Source organism: Solea senegalensis, linkage group LG21 (genome assembly GCF_019176455.1).
Source record: "Solea senegalensis isolate Sse05_10M linkage group LG21, IFAPA_SoseM_1, whole genome shotgun sequence".
NCBI lineage: Eukaryota > Metazoa > Chordata > Actinopteri > Pleuronectiformes > Soleidae > Solea > Solea senegalensis.
This window is the reverse complement of record NC_058040.1, coordinates 11,782,970-11,799,782: the sequence shown is the minus strand read 5'-3', so window position 1 is coordinate 11,799,782 and position 16,813 is coordinate 11,782,970. Positions and strand designations below refer to the sequence as shown.

Below are 16,813 nucleotides of genomic sequence, written 5' to 3'. Positions count from 1 at the left end.
CCTCCGACAGCCGGCTCGCTGGATAGAAGACCTCCCGCACTACTGATCCACAGTTGTAACCAAAGGACTTGGCAAAATGATAAAGAACAGAGAAACTGAGAAGATTTTTGATTCTTTTATTCTTTTCTCCAATGAGTGTGAGTTGAAGGTTTCCCACAGACGAATGTGGGACATTTGTGCTTTGCGATAACAGCAAAGGGAAGAAACTTGGATGAGATGTTGCTGTAGACTGACTTTGGAGTCTGTTCATTTCTATATTAATGACACTTTTTTGGCCAGTTGATTTTCAGATCTTCAGATTGTTGAAATTTGTTGAAAACTTTTTACTTTAGCAAATCTGTTATTCAACAATCAATCATTGCTTGCTGCTTTTCATTAAAAAGAAGAGCTTTTAAAGTTTTGAGTACTTTAAGTAGTGAAATGACTTTGGTTACGTTTCCTTAAACGCAGCAGAAGTGGGTGAAAACTATCTAATCAAACGTTTACAGAACTAATTTGGGCTTGTATATTTTAGTGAGGAATCACGAGAGAACAAGCCAGAAACTCCCACAGACAAACCTTTATTACTCTCAAACACAGTCTCTCCTCTCTCTCTCAAACACACACACACACACACACACACACACACACACGTACGTCAAAAGGCACTAGTAGTAGTAAACATTTGAAAGGAACAGGGGTAATTCACTTGATAAATGTCAACCAAAATGAAGCTATCAGCTGAAAGCAATTTCCTCATGCTTGTCTGTGTTCTGCACCAAGGACTTGGGAGATTTTCACCCCTCCATCGATCATGAAGCCTCTGTTTTAGGCCAAGGTACACAATGCCCTCAAATTGCTGACATATGGACCTAGAATCACCACAAAAACCTGCCATTTCCACCCCGCCTCTGCTCCGTCCCGACCCAGCCACTCCTCTGCTAAACTCGTGTTTATCCAACGACTCTGGTCTGTTTAGGCCATTAAAGCGAAGCCATTCGGGAAAGACGGAGGGGCCAAGGCAAATGTATTAAAGCCGCAATGTGTAGCATGCAATTTAGCACTGCTACCATGTCGCAACAAAGAAAACAAAAAAAAAAAACAACAACCATGAAAGCTGCACAGTCGCTATTCGTCAATTCATTTTCTCTCTTTTACAGAAGTTGGAGGGTTTTCGGATAAAAGGCATAATTAGCTGTTTCAAATCATTAAATCACCGGTTGGCTATATGATTAACTGCGTGGGCTGCATGCAACCAGTAGCACAACAAATCCTGACAACGATGATGACACCAACCACATAATGATATGGAAAGCCTCGATGGTGTAAACAGCAGAAACATGAACGCAGAGCTGTGTGTGTGTATGTGACTGGGTGTTTCTCATTCAGTCATTTCTTCAACGACGCTTAACTGCAGTGACTTTAAGACAAAGAAAAAGGACATTAAAAAGCCTCTTTTTTTTTCCTAATGGACAATTGTGGTGCCAGCAGCCAGGGCCTCCAGGTCTGTATACAGGAAACCTCCATTATCACTCTAACTAATGGCAGAGGGGCGACTTCAAACTAAAAGCGGGGAGAAAAAGAAAACAAGAGAAAGAAAAGATGACGCACATGGTACAAAGCAGTGTTTCTTTAATGGGGTTCATCAATAATGTTTCTTTTCCTGACGTTATTGTGTTTAAAAGTGAGTTGCCATATTATCAATCCTCAACTCACGAGCATTTTTCTAAGAGTTTGAATCAATGTGAAACAAATGTTTGGCAACCCGCTAATGATATCTGTTCAGCTGGCTCCTGCGTCTTTGGAACAAACTTTCTCTCCCCCTCTCTCTCTTGCCACCAAGACAAACCCACAGCCAGTTTACATTCAGATGGGTGCGCTTGTTTTATATAAACAGACAGCCCTTGTGGCAAAGGGTTTGATTAGGAGGAGGCTCACAAATCCCATTAAAAGTCCATTCGTCCCTCGCTCGGGGAATTGTTTGAAGACAGGAAGAGTAGCAGGGGAGGAAGGAGGTGACTGGCAGCCCGTTGTTGTTTTCCGTGCCATTTTTTACGCACTTGAGGTTTAAACACAGCAGCAGCAAAAAACTAGATATCTGTAGTGATGTGGCCAGGGACCACAGCCCAGTGTCTGCCAGGAGGAACATGTACTACAGGATCCGACACTTGTTTGTTTGTGGAAATGAAAAAGAAAACGACCCTCTCACTGCTATCCAGTCACCGTCTCATTCACACAGAAACATGTGGCTGCTGTCGCGCACGTTTCATTCATTCACAATGTGAAGCCATCAGCCCAACAGCTCCTTAGTCTTGGCTGCTAACAGTTTGTCAATGTCCGCCGTGATGTTGTCCGCCATCTGCTGAATCTGTGACAAAGAGAGGAAGATGGAGAAATTAAAACTTATGTTGCATTTTGGGCACTTTTTTTAAAACTCCCTCTGTAATACTTAGTAAATAGAGAATATACACCTTTTCCTAAAGTTCCCTGCAGATGCGGTAAATTACATATTTATATGAATATATAAAGAGCACACACAAAATCACATTAACAGAGATGAATAGCAGTAAGCAAAAGATACATATACATATTATACATATATAACATATATATTTATATAATGTATAAATATATACATAAACAATAATAATAATAATAATAATAATAGTCACCTGTCTGTAAAAAGGCTTACAGATCAGTTTTTATTTTAGGCTCTCCAACCTTTTATCCTATTTCTCCACCTAATAGAGCTTTGGTGGCTGAGATCAGGCAACCAAAACAACGGCAATTTGGCAGAAAGCGGCGCAGTTTACATCCATAGACATAAGTAACCGGCAGCGTATATACCAGCGTGGATCACTGCTATAGAACACACTCAAAGTGAGCACAGAAGATGGGGTTAGGCTTTTAGAGTGGTCACTTTGTACCGAAATGCAAGCCTGATCCAAGGCTTTACCATTCCAAACTGAAATGCACCATGAGGGAAATATGGTTTTCAGTGGGGAAGAAATACAGTTACAAAATTTACAAGCACTTAATCTAAACTTCAAGCACTATTCAAACCTTGAAAACACATGTGCAGAGATTTTCAAGCACCCAGGTATGAACCCTGGTAAGAACGCTGTCGTCTTTCTGTCTCTCACCTGTTTCTCTATCAGTCGTATGGTGTCTTCGGAGTGTTCTTCCTTTGCCTTTTTGACCTGTGTGACGGCATGAGATCGAACTCTCCTCAGCGAGTCTTTGGCCTTGTTGCTGATCTGTTTGGCCATCTTGGCGAGGTTCTCTCTGTGCTCTCGTGTTACTCTGCAAAAAGAAGACAACACAAGAAGAGAGGAAAGAGAGGAAAACTTAAGAGTAAGATAGGAAGAAAAGAAAACGGAAAAGATAATGGCCGGCTGGGAGAGAAGGTAGAAATAGCCATGCTCTTTGTCGTGTCCTTTGTATACTCACATGTACAACAAAAAACCCAAAACATATATTTCTGACACGTAAAATAAAAAAATGTTTTTACTCACTAAGTGCTTGTAGGCATTAAGTATAATCATTTTAGTTCTGACTCATAGAAACCATGTCACAACAATCACTTTCCTGAGGTCTAAGACCTGAGCCGAAACATCCATCACGCAGATAACTTTGCATTTGTTAATCACTCAGAAAATCCAACTTCCCATTTCACATTTCCCTTTTTGTCCTTAATTGGCTTTTTTTCCCCTCCTGTTTTTGCCTTCGGGACTATTTGCAAACAATCCAAGTGCAGCATCTATTTACCACAAACAATGCAGCCTAATTACTGATTCCCGGGCCAATCAAGGAGCGCCTTCTCCTTGGAAATGCAAATGTGGGCTCGGAGCGTGCCGAGACTGATTGCAGGGGGAAAGCAGTCTGACTCTTGTGTCCCTCCTCTGCCAGACTAACACCTGCTGCTCCATGTGCACACAAATACACACACGTGCACACAAAAAAGTGCATGCACATTTATACATGCGGACTTCCATCCGTGCACCATGTGTATATATATGTAAAGAAACATATCGTATACATGGAGTGGCTTAGTGAGTGAGTGACGGATAGTTTTGTGTGAGGTTGTTTGACTTGGCAGAGAGAGAGAGAGAGAGGGAGACATCAACACACACAAGGTCTCTATACATCTACAAGCAAACGTCAACAGATCTGTCAGTTACAGTTCTGCATATAGACAAAACAAACCCGTAGATGAGTTTAACTGAGTAGTTTAGCTGTAATAATTTACAAAATGTGCTGGTTATTGTATTGATTTATGTATCAATATGACAATGTATTACAAAAAGAGGGGGAAATGATGGTGAAGACAAAAACAAAACTTTCTTTTAAAAATTTGACTTAACAGTCAGCTCAGTAGATTATGAATTGTTTCAAGGCGTGTAAAAGTAAAATATACACTAAGTTTATGTCAGAAATATAAGATATACAGAGGCAGTGGAAGGAGTGAGTGTGTGTGTGTGTGTGTGTACTGAGGAACTAGTCAAGTTTAGGGCAAAGATTTGAAATGTATTTAGGCCAAGGTTAGGCTTTGGCATTAACTTGTTATGGATTAGGTGACGGATAAGACTTTGTTGAGGCTGTCCAAATGAATGGACTTCAACACAGTGTCCTGAAAAGAATAGCTATGCAAATGTGTGTGTGTGTTTGTACATGTCTGTAGTTTTGTTTCTAAACTGTCTTTGTGTCGACATTTTTACAGGTCCTCACAACTTTTAAGGGCTTTTTCAGCGTTAAGGCTTGGTTTTAGGGTTAAGGGTTACATTTTGGTGAAGGGTTTGGCTGAGGCATTTAGTTGTGATGGTTAAGGTTAGGGTAAGGGGCTAACACAATTCATGATGTCTGTGAATGTCCTCACAGGTAAGGAGAGACGTGTGTGTGTGTGCATGCAAGTGTGTAAGAGACTCACTTTGGAACAGGCACCTTGATGATCGTCCCGTCCACTTCGGGGTTTAGGTTCATGCTACTCTCTCTGAGGGCACGGGTGGCAGCAGCTATAGCCTGAGGGCAAACACACACACACATATCATATGAAAGTGTGCTTTGCTTTACTGAGTACTGGTGTTAATTGAAAACCAGTGCTACAACTGCAGGTAGTGGGTTCAGCTCCAGCTGGCAGTCATTAAGGTGTTAAACATTGTGCATGTGTGTGTATGTGTGTCTCGGGGGAAGCCCATGCAGTGTGGAAGTGCCTCGGGCCACTGTCAGCGCTCAGCCCCGTGGGACAGGACTGAGAGGTTGCAGGGCAGGGCACTGACTTCTGGTGACCTCACAGGGGAGTCTGCTTATGCTTGCGTATGATATATTGATACACACACACACACACACACACAGAGAAACACATACACACATGTGTTCTGAAGCATGTGTGTATATTAAAATTGTAAATATTATTTATGTTAAGATGATAAATGTCATCATAACAGCATATGGAAGGTGACTTTATTCACTTTAAGAAAAAACTAAACAAAAAACAAACAAATATAAATAATTTGTTTAAAGTTTAGGATCTCTTGTGGGGTTAAATTTAGAGCTCAGAGCAGGAGTTAACAACATTTTGGACGTTAGGAAACATGGTTCAAAGACAAAAAGTGGTGGAATAGAGCGCTGCTGGTATCCCCTCTGCCCACTGGCAAAAAAATACTTGAACAGCAAAAATGAGAACCATGTATCAATGTATCAGGCGTCACATCCTAATAAAGGCTTTCTAAAATGTTTTGACCCACTGAGCAAATGCCTGGACCTGGAATTATTTGGTACATTTTTTTACTTTGTTTTTCCTTTTTGCTGTTTAGGGTTCAAAGACAGTTTTATCAGACTTAGCTTAATATTTACCCACTCAATAACACTACATTCTTGACTACAATATCGGCAAATACACTAAAGGATGACTGTCGAGATCAGTGACAAAACCAGTGATGGTGGACATCAGACTCCTTTCAAATCTTGGATCACCTTGCATGCTGTTTGTGGTGTTTATGACACGTTTATGCGAATTAAATTTTATAAATAAAAGCAGTTCCCAAGTTTAGATTTTCTGCGATAGGACCAAAAAGGGGCAACCCATGGCCAAGTAGAAAGGGAACTTGGCTTGGGAAAAGAAGGTTGTTGGTTCAAGTCTGCACCAGGTCAAGGGCTGGGGGACCCCTGAGCAAGATCCCCATTGATCATCATCAACTGGACACTCTAAATTGACCTCCTAGTGCCTGTGTACCAACTATCGAGGTACATAATTAGGTATTTTTCGAGAACTGTGACCAGGACACATAGAGAGCATTGTTGGATCAAACTGCAAGGGACATTGTTTCAAAACTTCTACTTTATACTTTGTACTATTTCAGTACTGTCTAGAAATCAATACAGTTTGGCAAATGATAAGCGAAGGTGTCAGCTAAGTCAGTTGTAAATTTACACTACATTTGTACTCACCCGAAATCATCTGAATCAAAACATCTGAGTAACAAAATCTGTGATGTTTATAAAGGATGGAGATAATCAAGAGGAGGAAACAAAGAGAAGAACATTGTGTTGCATGAGGGATCATGTGATCCAGTGTCAGTGTGGACAGATACTGCTGCATACTCACAAAGCACTTCACAATCTTGTTTGAAAAAAAAAGAAGGAAAAAAGTGTTTTCTTTGTTTGACATGAATGCACTAAAGGGAGAAAACCAAAAAAACAAGGTTGCGTGAAACACAATGGTAATTATTAAACCCAAACTCACATAATGTGAAACATGAAGACATAATCCACTATGTACGACACAATCCCTTGGTCCAGCAAACGCCACATTAAAACCAGAGAGTTAGAGTTAAACAGTACACACACACACACACACACACACACACACACAAGGAGGAGGGCGGATACTTAAAATTACTGAAAATAAAGTAACACTCCTCACATCAGATATGCAGCCGCATGACAATTCCCTCGGCAACGCATTACAAAAGTGTGCAAATGTGAAACGCAAGAAATAAGAGCATATCATTTCCTCTTCTTTTCTTTTAACCCGCTCTACACTACTCCTCTTTCTAGACAGCTCCCTCTGGCCGTTTCCGCTGGGGGAAACAAATGGCAGCGAGATTAAAGGAATTTATTTGTGTGCATTAAATCAATTCATGGAGTTTCTTTTCATTTGTTTAAAAAAAAAAAAAAAGATCATCCGGAGCGCAGGCCTCTGGTTGCTCTCTTTGAGTGTGGGGTGATAGATTCGGCCCATACCTATGTTTGATTGTTCTCAGCATCAAATTCATCACAGTTTCCCCCCAGACCCACGTCCACTCTGGTGGTTACGGAAAACCGAGCGGAATTTTCTCTGGAAGGGCCGAGCAGGTTCTGGTTAATATGTTGGAGAGGAAGAGAAATTACGCTGAAGTCTCACATCAAACGCTGACAGCCCAGTTCAAAGCAAAGCAGAGCAGGGCTTGTGTGCGAGTGAGTGTGTGTGTGTGTGTGTGTGTGTGTGTTTGAGAAGAAGAAAACAAAGTTTTTACTTTATGCATAAAGTGGTGGGATGCTTTCACATGCACATACAAAAACATCCTTAAGCACGCAGAAAATTGCCTCCTGATCTAAGCTGCTGTTGGCTGTTGTTAGTTCCATTACTTCTAATAAATGAGTGGAAAACAATGGTTTCCCCTCTGAAGTGCCTGGTAATGGATAGGCATCATTATAAGCCTATTAACTCTGGGCACTGAGGACTCACCCCTGTGTGTGACATGGGTAACGTAGGGCATGACGGGTGAGCGTGTGTGTGTGTGTGTGTGTGATGGCATGTGTGTGGTCTGTGGTCGGCCTTTTGGGGAAGGAAACAGACTCACCGGAGGACCATGGAGCCTGATTCAGGTTGACGGCTGGATTTCCAGATTTGAGAAGCTGATAAACACTTGTGATATCGGTACAAAAGGAGAACAAAGAGGTGAAACCGCAGACCCCAGTGTCCCAAACCACCGACCGACCGGAAAACAGAAGGCGGAGGAAGATATTTGTAAGAAGTTACTTGAAGAAGTTGTTTTGGACAGGTGGTTCTTTACAAGGAAGAAAAGTGCATTTGAATGTCACTTATACTCATGAAAACTAAGAATTCTTAACATGATTACAGGGAAGTGTGGTGCTACACAGGGTGATTGTTTGTCAACAAGGCCTTAAATTTGGGTCATTTACTCAATTAAATTAATACATGTTAATGTGTTGGTGTGTCATGAACGCATTATCATGGTCCCCAGAGGAGTAATCCATTAGCTTCTCCTCCACTGCAACCAATTTCTCAACATCTACTTTATGAGAAACGTTATATTTTTACCCTGTCAGGGAGTAAAATGTGGAAAAAGGTGGAAAAAGGTAGAAAAAGGTGGAATTTGAATCTTGTGTCATGGCCGTCTGTGGCATACAGTATGATTGTGTTAAATGTTACAAAAAAACATTTTCTATATCATTAAAGCTTTGCCCCCTTGTGAATTCTTTTTTTGTAGCTCTGATTAGTGCAGCATTATATCATCTACAAAGGAAAATAGACGGAGCAAAAACGAATGAAAAACAATAATCTATTCCTCTCTAACCTGGGGGTAGAATTAGGTCATTTCCTACTCTGTGACAACTCACACGCAGGCATAACCACATCTCGATGCATGCACACACAGGGTTTAGGTTCTCGTTGCTATCTTTCACTCCAGAACAAAGGGCTAGCTGAGTCATCAATCAATTAGCGTCTGAGACGCAGTCGGAGAAAAGTGAGGCAGGTCGGGTTTCATTTACACAAAATGATGTGAGATCAGAGTTCTGCTCTGGCTCACTTTTACCTCAGTGAGAAATGTCTATCTGTCTGAGTGCTGGATTATTTTGATAAAGCTTTTAGTTACGGAGCGCTCAAATGTCTGTATGAGACAAACAAATACTGGTTGGCAGAATCAGTATTAGTGTGTGTGTGTGTGTGTGTGTGTGTGTGAGCGTGAGATTGTCTTACCTCGGGGAAACTGCTCATGTTGACCATAATGAGTTGAGGTGACTTCATGGAGACCTGACCCAGCTGGTTGAGAGGGAACTTTCCATCTTCAGTCGTCACCACGATGTGATCCAGTGCGCCTTGAAATACAGTTTATTTTTTACTTTATTTACAGACCACTTGACCGTTTAAGAAACAAAAGCAAGGCTTTCTTCGCCGACATGTTTACAGAGCAGTGTCACTGTCCAAAACAACAGCATTTATGAGCTACAATTAATATTTTGTATATTTGACCTATTTTTCTATATTTAAGCTGATTATACATTTTAGTTTTATATTTTCATTATCATTTGGCAATTTCTTTTTAGACAACAAAACGCCTGTTGTCAACCATCACATTGACACATTGTGTCAATATATGCATCAGGTCAAAACAATTACAAAGTTTCCATGCAGTTCAGGTACAGTTCATTATTCATGCTATTATGAGTTTCAATGATTTCCTCAGTACATGAAGCAGAGGTAAGTTCCTCCCTCCATCACCCTCTTCATCTCTCCTGTTCATCCCTCACTCCACCCATCCGCCCTCTCCCTCTCCCCCATCTGGCTAACCTCAGACACAGTTGTTTCCTTCTTCCCCAACTCTGTCTTACATCACTCTCTCCCTGCTTACCCAGTGGGGGCTGTATTACTACTGATGCTGCTGCTGCTGCTGCTGTTGCTGCTGCGGGTGGGGCATGTGCTGGCTGGAGGAGTGGGGATGGGAGGGGAGACACAGCGGTGTAGTCATTTTCTCTCTCTATGACCAATTTATATAATTTGATTTCAGGGGTGGAAAAAAGGACACTGTACCGAAGAGTCACAGATTGGATGATGAATTAAAAATCAAAGGTTGGGGATATGTGATGAAATGGATACCTATTATTTAAAGGCCGCACCCGAGCTGAATCACTGATATACTGTCCGCCTGCCAATTATTCTGTCTCCCGCTTCAAACATCTATTTGTGTGCTGTGTGGGTCTGAACCCGTCATGTCCCGCTGTCCATTGCTCAGTGCGTCTGTGTGTACGTGCACCTCATCCATTTTTTTTTTTACCTGTGCCTCAACAGTGAGCACCTCCACATCTGCTAGTACTTTAGGAGGGCAGGCAGACAGACAATTATTTCTTTGACTACAAATATGGAGGCTGAGGAGGGGGCTGAGAGACAGCTGAGAGACGTCTGAGAGACGGCTGAGAGAGCTTCTGCCAACAGTTCGTCAAAAATATTAAATGTGATCAGAATGATTTAAAAAAAAATATATATATATATATATTTAGTTGTACACCATGTGCACTTAAAGCTGCAGTGCATAAGTTTTGGTCTGTGTGAACAAATACAATGCAAGAGTATTTGTATACTGTGTCCTTATTTGTATACAAAGAGTCATTTGGAGCGCATTAGTTAGCACACTGTGAACTTATTAGGCAATGGTTTGAATGTATCGGACATTTGTTTAAATTTTAAAGTTATAAGAAATTCAAAAAAAGGTCCAGGGTGCAAGCAAGACACACAACTACTATTGGTCTTTGCATTAAAAAGGGACAAACAAAGACAAAAATACACAGAAATGCACTGGGCAGCTGTTTTCTTTGTGCAGCTGCAAACACATCTATATTTTGGGATTGAGCAAGCTGCTGAACGTTGTCTGCTAGTCTTGTTGGATGTATTTTTCATAAAGATATATCCTTGTTGTGATATTATTCTCACACCACTTGTATTGACCACCCACTTAGTTTGACCTGTGTTAGGGTTACCTGATGCATCTGCAAAATTTATGATTAAAATATCGCATCATGTTTATCCTGAGCAACATAACTGCTATTTCACAAATCATAATAATTGTAAAATAACTGCTTTAAACTCTTAAAATGGCTCTTATTAAGTTTTTAAAGTGAGAACCAAGAATCTCACAATAATAAATCATGAGGTCTTGGAATGGACATTATTTAGGTGAAATATTAACATTTTTCACCATTCAGTTAGATAAACTTAGTGCTTTTTATTGCAATGCACAGTATTTAAAAACATTCCATATTCCACATTCAGTTTCTACAGAGATGGAACTTGCTTTCAGCATCTGTGATTAACCACAATATGGTGGACATCACATTGATTCTCCTTACATCTGTGATTTTCTGCTGATTTTCTGTCGCGCACAAACAAACACATGAACATATACAGTTTGCATTCATGGCAACAAGCAACTGTACATACAGTCTATCCACACACACACACACACACACACACTCACACAAGCTTAATGAGAGCCAGATGAGGGGTTCGTGGAACAAACACACACACACACTAACACACTTGCGCGTGCACACACACATTTAGACAACTGACGTCATTCCATTCCACCATCTCATCTCTCCTGTCAGCTCTAAGTCCTGCTGCCTCCCTGGATTACTGTGCAGCTGTACGGATGAGAAGGGGATGAACAGAGAGGAGGAGAACAGTGAGGGATACACAGATGGAGGGGAGAAGACAGGGAGGATGACAAGATGTAGGGACAGAGGCAAGAACGGCTACAGATACACTGGGAGAGCAGAGAAGATGGAGGAAATGAAGGAGGGAAGTCTGAAAATTCTTGAACTTTTGTTCACTGGGCAAAAAATTTCCATGTGGATCAATAAGAATTTGGATATCATAGAAATCAAACATCAGGAGCAGAAGCCAGAATATAAATCTGGGAATTATTGTGGAAAAACTGAGAGAAGAGTAAGCAAGTAAGAGAAGGATAAAGGGAGCGACAAAACGATTCAAAGCAAGTGTTGACTGATGAATACAAGAAAAAAAAGTTTAGGAACAAGATGAAAAATGGAAACATAAAGGAATGAAAAGGTCTACAATACACTGACTGTTACAATGTAAAAATCAAAGTTGTGATTGTGCTCATGTTGCTCAGAGTGAAATTTTAGCTGAGGAGTCAAAGCTCAAGACACTTTTAGTTTTGAAGTCTGATTCCGTTGTTTGCCTCCTCCCTAGGGACCTTCCATTATACGACCTGCCTCTAATTCCATCTGGCCCAGCTCACATTTTGTTAGAACCCAGAGGCAAAGGGTCAAGACCTGGATGTAGTAGGGGAAACTGGGGCCAAGGTGAGGTCGCACAGCACTCTCCTCACTCGGAGCCTTTTGGGGCTTTGTCAGGTATATTTAGGTACTTAAAACTGTAGTACACAACTTTTAAATTGAAACGAAAGTCCATTATATTCCACCACGAGTCAAATGAGTTCACACAATGCTGATTATGCCTGTCAGCTCCACATGACTCTCTGTGTTTCTTAGTATCGCTATGTTTTGATCTTTTGGTGACACAAGACTTTAAAACCACGTTCACTAAACATCTCAACATGGTGTTGAGATGTCCCTGGCGACATTCATGCGATGAACAGAGAATGTGAGTAATTTTATGTCAAGACAAACAGAAGCAACAACACTGTACTAGAAAAGTGAGACATCTGCAAACAGGTTGGCATATGGTTGAAAACACAGAGAGAAGACACAGTGAATTAGTGTATCAGTTTGATAGGATAAATGCATTATTCGAGCATTGAGCTGCTGGTGTAAACACACAAACACTCCCTGATAGTAATGCTCAACAAAGCCCTCTTCCAGATGAATAATGTAGCATTAAGTTGTGATAAGATGAAAAGCCTGGTGTGTATAGAACATGATATAAATTAAAAATTAACCAGTTTTTAACATTACACGTTACAAAATTGCAAAATCCAAATAATATTTGGTGTTTATTTTCAAATTCACTGTAAAAATGAACCAGTAAGGTTGCTCCAATTAGATTATAGATATAGGTTTCTCTGTTAAAGTTTACTTTGAGGTTTCTTTGACACGTGTGATGGTTGCGGTGCAGACAATAATGTTATTAACTCTGGGAAAGAGTGGAGGAAGTAATAAACAGCATGCTGTGAAATTCAAGTGTTTGTAGAGGTGTAACTTAAAAAATAACATCTGGAAAACTGATATAGTCTGGACTCCTGGAGACTAGACTCAGAGTCATAAAATCTTATGGTGAGAATTAACATAAATACAAGGAGTATTATTAGACTTAAGTGGCTGCAGATAGTTCACATTTGTATGTGGGATAATCCTCAATTTACTGCATTTGTTTCTATTGTCATTATTTGTTCTCCTTCTTCAACAACACAATAAAACTTAATATGAAATGACAAGTTAAACGATTATATTAAGTCCTTAGATTTGTGAGTATGCTTTCTCTTCCTTTATTATTCTACAATGTCTTTCCAATTAATCTCGCATCAAATCACTACTTGGCACAACTGGGGGGTCATTTATACATCAACCTCTATTATTTTTGTCTTCTATAAAGGGGACTTCATGTTTGATCTGGTGTGTCAATGCATTTGAAGGGAGGGGGGGATACCTGGAGAACCTCGGATGCTGAGGCTGCGTGTGAAGTCATCTTTGAGTGCACTGATAACAGCCTTCATGTCCTGATTCACTTCATCCAGACTGATGATGTTTTCCACCAGAGCTGAATTAATATTCACCTGTGCAGACTGGCCCTTTGCCTTTGCTTAAGGGAAGAGATGAGATGGAAAGAGAACTCAAATTCATGTCCAAGATTAATAACATCAAACCAAATGACCCACATCCAGAGGTCACACAGATGTGAACTTCGGTGTTTGTAATCTCCTCACTGACCTTTTGTCTTCTTGGTGGCGTAAAGCCTGGTGCATGCAGCGGGGAAACAGGTGGTGCTGGGACAGAGCGGCGCTGCACTAACCCTGGATGTGACCATGAGGGGAAACCTGACCTGTCGCACCATGGACTGACACAGCAGAGGTCGCAGCAGACTAAGGTGATTCAACGCCATCACTGCAAGAGAACAAACAATTTACATTTTAAATATTTGAGGAAAAATAGACACGGGGCACTACCGAGTTTACATCAGCATTATTTTGTTTTAAATTTCTCAGAATGGCGGGTTACTCATAGTTATAATATTGTACCAAAATGAAGTAATAACTCAAATCAGCCAGTAGGAGGTAGGCCTACATCTTGTATTGACATTACAGTGATATTGTCTCCTTTTCTCTTGACCATGCTCTGGAACAGCCCAGGATCAAATGTGGGCACAATCAATTTATGCATTTTATCAAATTTACCAGAGTAAATGCTTTTATATCTCATATATATTTACGCACAATGTAGTGCATGACCTGCTAAGACAAGCTATAACAGTTTCTTAATAAATTAAAGAATTGCTTTGTCTGTACAACATCAGATAATGTCAAAAAACAAAAAACTGCACTTTAGTAAATTGAGGTTGTTTTTAAATGTGCTGTAGTAAAAAACGTAAATTTTTCTCTGTATATAAATATCTTCTTCTGTCAACGATGCTTAAAAAAATAGCATAAGATTATTGGTGGACAAAGAGAAAATTAAGTTAGAGCTTTTTTGTCAACTAATCAATTAATTGAATTTCATGAATTAAATCATGTACAAGTACATTTTCTCAATACATTTGACAATAAATATCAGAAAAGGAAAAGAGGCTCTTGAAAATCCAACCACACATCCCACACTTGACACCATGGACTCTGTTTCTCACATTGTCCAACTTAGGGGTCAAAACTACAGCAGCCTTGCATGGTTGTTTGGGCATTCCCAAAAGGGAACCTCCCATTCAATAACCGACACAAACACACATTGGATAACCCACCTCCAACCTCGCAACTGACTCTGGAGTGTGATCCTCGTCAATGAACCTCAGCGTACACACAAGCACAGACAAACTCTGAGATATCAAAGCTCACAGGCACAAACACATGCTAAAGCCAGTCTTTCACAGTCAGTGGCTGTGAACAGCTCGCGGTGTACTGCAGCCTGACTGACATTCTCCATTGTGTATTTATGACTGTAAACTGTGAGCTGTGAGTAGAAACAAACAAAACTGCTGCAGTAAAAACTGTTTGGTCACACATGAGCTGAGCTTTCCAAAATGCATCATGTTTCTGAGATTTTTGTTCAGGGAAATAATAATCAGGAATTTTCAGCGTGAGGCCAAAGAAAACATAACAGATCAGAGAATAAAAAAGCGGCGATGCTTCTCCACCCATCTATGAGTTCCGTCATTTGTATGGCATATATTGGAAACTGGATGTATGTATCTGAAATTGAAAATAATTTAGATTAACAAACTGGCAGGGACTGCCAGGAACCAAAAGGTATGGTGGGCTGAAATCCTTTTATCTTTTTATTTATTCCATTAGAAAAATTAATAATTAATTTTTAATTTATAAATGTTTATTTTTTTGCCACACATCTACAAAATCCAAACATATTCCATTGGCAATATTGGGGTGAGACTCTTGACCATCAGCTCCAGCACAAACCCACTACAGACTTCTGTGGCTGGCACGTTTCCTGTCACACTGATATGATTCGGTGCACTATGGCAGAGCAGATAAGCTGAGATGTGGGACATTGACAGATTTCTTTAGAGGGGAAGCCAAGCAGAAAAAGTGCAGCACAGGTGTTCACTGAGATACTGTAGCCTCATATCCTGTAGATTTCACACACGAAAGCAGCTGCAGACACACCTCTGCTTCTTCCAGTGGCAAAAGCCAGCTGGTGAGCCCGCATGGTTTCTCCTCTGTACCTTTTTACAGGAAAATAACAAGGAGGAGTACCTGATAACGCTCCGCCTCATCAAATAAACTGTTCACACCGAGGCAGCAAGTCCTGGCATAACAGTTTGATTGTTTAGTTTATCATGTGTCAGAAAATGCAGTTAAACATCAACCACAGTCTCAAATGACATCTTCAAATGTTTGACGTTTTTGCTTACTACATGACAAAGGATTACCACAATTATTATTACCACACACACACACAGGGAGAACGTGCAAACTCCACGCAGAAAAGTCCTTGTTCTGACCAGGTCGTGAAACCAAAACCGGGTATTCTTGCTGCAAAGGCAACAGTGCTACACCTCTTCATATATTAATTTATTTAGTATAAGTGAAACAACAAGATTATGTGGTCATCTGACTTGACTGGGCAATGTAGATATATCTTCTTTTCTTTTTTTTAAAAATGTTTATAAAAGTCTGTACTGAATTGAGATAGCAAGTGTTCCAATTTTGTTGCTCCTTCTGCTTAGACTCATTCACAGAAATCTAAGGAGAATGGTCTTGGTGGGTGCTTTTAAAATAACACTGAATAACTTATACAGTTATAAAATGCAGGTTAATTCAGTTAAAACATTTAAGGCAGATTCAACTGACGCATGCTTGACATGCATGTATATGTACTTATATTTTGACATTTTATGACACTGTACATTTGTAATTTGTGACTAATAAATTCTAACACTTCTGAAAGACATGTGTCGCCTCAATAAGGACTTCCCGGGTAAATAAAGGGCATAGTTACATTAATACATCCATGGTTGAGACAAACACAATATAAGTAAGTAAGACAAATATAAGTTGCTGCTCCTAACACTTTGTGTAATTGAAGTTTAAGTGAAGAGTTGTGAAGGTCGGAGCTATGATGTGCAGCAGCATTCTTCACCCAGTACATGCAGTGGATAAAACATAACATAAACCGTTTAATATGGCTGCTAGTCATATTGTTAACATTCATTTCGGAAAAATTGTGCAATTCGACTGAAAAAAAATACCAAACGCAGTACTTACTTTCACGTTCTACGTCTTTAAAGAGGCGTCTTAGCTTCTTATAGAAACATAGCATAGACTCGCCACATTTGACATCCACGTTGTCGTCATCATCATGCGCCGAAGTTTGACAACGTCCGGGTGGGTGCTTGACTCTGACGCGG

The 16,813-nt window shown here is 40.2% G+C and overlaps 1 protein-coding gene across 1 annotated transcript; it reads right to left on the bottom strand.

Annotated features, from left to right (window-relative positions):
- Positions 1-1,594: 1,594 nt before the first annotated feature.
- mrrf (mitochondrial ribosome recycling factor) lies at positions 1,595-16,803 on the bottom strand. Its single transcript, XM_044012005.1, has 7 exons — positions 16,671-16,803; positions 13,669-13,842; positions 13,388-13,540; positions 8,963-9,081; positions 4,907-4,998; positions 3,123-3,282; positions 1,595-2,347 (listed from the first exon to the last, which is right to left on the bottom strand). Exons 1-7 carry the CDS (start codon positions 16,723-16,725, stop codon positions 2,270-2,272), a joined length of 831 nt encoding a protein of 276 aa, XP_043867940.1. The 5' UTR covers positions 16,726-16,803; the 3' UTR covers positions 1,595-2,269.
- Positions 16,804-16,813: the final 10 nt, after the last annotated feature.

Bases quoted from the DNA above. Each gene is read 5' to 3' on its own strand.
- mrrf (XM_044012005.1), bottom strand. From the start codon at position 16,725: ATGCTATGTTTCTATAAGAAGCTAAGACGCCTCTTTAAAGACGTAGAA. The intron at 9,082-13,387 runs GTATCCCCCCCT...CTGTATTTCAAG, and splicing joins CAGCATCCGAGGTTCTCCAG to GCGCACTGGATCACATCGTG. The intron at 3,283-4,906 runs GTGAGTCTCTTA...TTCTTTTTGCAG, and splicing joins ATCAAGGTGCCTGTTCCAAA to AGTAACACGAGAGCACAGAG.